At 41.0% G+C, this 2,424-nt stretch overlaps 1 protein-coding gene across 1 annotated transcript; it reads right to left on the minus strand.

Annotated features, from left to right (window-relative positions):
• Positions 1-1,798: 1,798 nt before the first annotated feature.
• Positions 1,799-2,209, minus strand: LOC148955271 (uncharacterized). Its single transcript, XM_089106817.1, has one exon. The coding sequence runs from the start codon at positions 2,207-2,209 to the stop codon at positions 1,799-1,801; it is 411 nt and encodes a 136-aa protein (XP_088962943.1).
• Between the last annotated feature and the right edge of the window lie 215 nt (positions 2,210-2,424).

The raw sequence follows: 2,424 nt of genomic DNA on the forward strand, positions 1-2,424 counted from the left end.
TTTATTAAAAATATTTTATAATTTAATCTCGCTCAGACTTTGTTAAAAGCCCTGTTAATATATTTCAGATTCGAAAATACATTATATGAACCCCATTAGTAGTATCTACGTCTGAAAATTTCTTTTCTTACATATCCGACTTTTTGATAAACATTCTAAAACGTTCGATTTCCTAGCGTACCCTAAAAATAATTGAAACACATCAAAGAAATAAATAAAATATTTTTATTGAAATAACGAAATTTAGAATGTTAAGATAAAAATATGTTACGTATACTATTATACATTATTAATATCATTGAACAGCTTTGGTCATTTTGAATATGTTCCATAAATAGTTCCTCAGGTTCTCTCTAACGTATGAGGTAAGTATTGGCTAGCCAAACTGAACTTTCATTCGAAAGTTCAGTTTTGGCGTCGCCATTACCTCATACGTTGGCACATCTATTAACAAAAGCTTAGATTCCAACCGATTTGGTGGTGGGTTCATAAATCAACTAATATGAAATATTAGTTTCAAACTCAAATATTCAAATGTATAACCTATAAAACTGTCTGAACTGCAACGAAATGTAGAGCATCGGTTCGATTTTCTATTTCAGGAAGGTAGTGTTGTTTGGCAGTAGACTCCGAAGACTAGCCAGCAGCACTCATTATATCAGCAAGTGGTACTGATTTTGATAGCGCCCATGACGCCGCCATGGATCCTGCGTCGTGTGCTTTTCCTTTTCTACACTCTTCTTTTGCTGCCTCATATGCCATAGTTATGGCCTGCTTTATCCAAGAAGAAATGGTTCCACCTGCCACCTCTCATGGTGCTGACTTAGAAAAAGGAATGAAGAACCTTTTTCTCCCTTTTCTGACCACCATGTTAGCTGTTCGCTGTGCGTAGGCCGATAGTATTCTCACTGGACACAAAGCTGGATCTATATCTAGCACGGGAAGAAGGATAGGAGAAGGTATCCCATGAGGCTTCACGGTTTTGGGTCTAAACGAAGGGAGAAACCTGAGAGTTACTGAGTTATCTGAAAATTTTGCTGTACTGAAGGACAAGGCATGAATTTCACTCCTTCGACGACCAGATGCGATGGCAGTAATGAGTACCGTCTTAAGAGTAAGATCTTTCATATCAATATTCCACAGGTCAAGAAATTGTGAACTTCTAAAATACCTTACAACAAGGCCAAGATCCCAGGTAGGAATATCATGTTGTGTCCGCGGTGACTCGTGCCAAAAAATCTGTATCATTTTTGTCAAACAAGTATCTTTGCTGATATCTGTTCCTGTAGCTAGAGCTAGTGTTCCGCATATTGCTGCTTTATAACCTTCTATCGTTGATGGTTTGAGGTTTTGACCAGTCTTTAGATATATCATGAATTCTGTAAGTGTCTGAGTACTGATTTCGAGAGGATTAATCTTCCTTTCACTACACCAACCCATGAACACTTGCCATTTTCCATTGTACAATTCTATGGTAGATCGTCGCTGGGCCGGGCAATTGCACGGGCTGATTCCTTAGAAAAACCTCTCTTTTCGAGTCCACGCTCGATATCTCCCAGCCGTATAAATTTAGATTCCTTAGTGCTGGGTACCGAAGTCGACCCTGCTGGAGGAGATCTGACTATTCTCCGAGGGGTATAGGCAAGTCTACTAGCAGGTTGAGAAGATTCGTGTACCAAGCTTGGCGAGCACATCGCAGATCAATTAGTGTTATTTGGCAGTTCACAGACTTTTGAACCTTCTCCAGAACCTTTGAGATCAGGGCAAACGGAGGGAAGGCATAGCTGTGTTTGTTCGATCAATCGTGGACAAGGGCATCTGTGCCAATCGCAAGACAATCTGGATCTGTTGAGAAATATACGTCGATCATCCGGTTCAATCGAGTCGGAAATAGATCGACTTCTAGCAATCCGTACTCTTTTGACAGGGCTCTGAAGACACTCTCGTCGAGACTCCATTCCGTGGGCAGACCTTTTCCTTGTCGTGACAGTGTGTAGGCTACTAGATTGAGTGACCTGGCGATGTGTCTTGTCCTCAAGTGAACTTTCAGGGCCTTCGTAATCTCGAAGAGCTTTATGGGTTCCTCCTCTAGGGAGAAAGAATGGGTTCTACCCTCTTTGTTTACGTAATTGACTACTGTCGAGTTGTCTGTCGCTACTATGACTACCTCGTTTCTTAGCTCCTCCGCAAAGGCTTTGATTGTGTTCATTTACAGCTCTCATCTCGAGGCAATTTATATGAACAGATATCTCTTCTGCAGACCCAGTCCCCGAAGTGTCTTGATGTGGGTTCTCTAGATAGCTATCCCGCCCGTAGGTTGAGCTGTCGGTGAATATCATTTTGGAAATAATAGGGGGCTTGAGAGAAAGGTCTTAAATCGGCTAATCTTTGTTTTGCTATGGTGAAAATGCCTCTTTCATCTCT

The sequence above is a fragment of the Artemia sp. Qi Xiang Cuo genome, chromosome 2 (assembly GCF_049724085.1).
Source record: "Artemia sp. Qi Xiang Cuo chromosome 2, ASM4972408v1, whole genome shotgun sequence".
In the NCBI taxonomy this organism is placed as follows: Eukaryota; Metazoa; Arthropoda; class Branchiopoda; order Anostraca; family Artemiidae; genus Artemia; species Artemia sp. Qi Xiang Cuo.

Bases quoted from the DNA above. Each gene is read 5' to 3' on its own strand.
- LOC148955271 (XM_089106817.1), bottom strand. From the start codon at position 2,209: ATGAACACAATCAAAGCCTTTGCGGAGGAGCTAAGAAACGAGGTAGTC.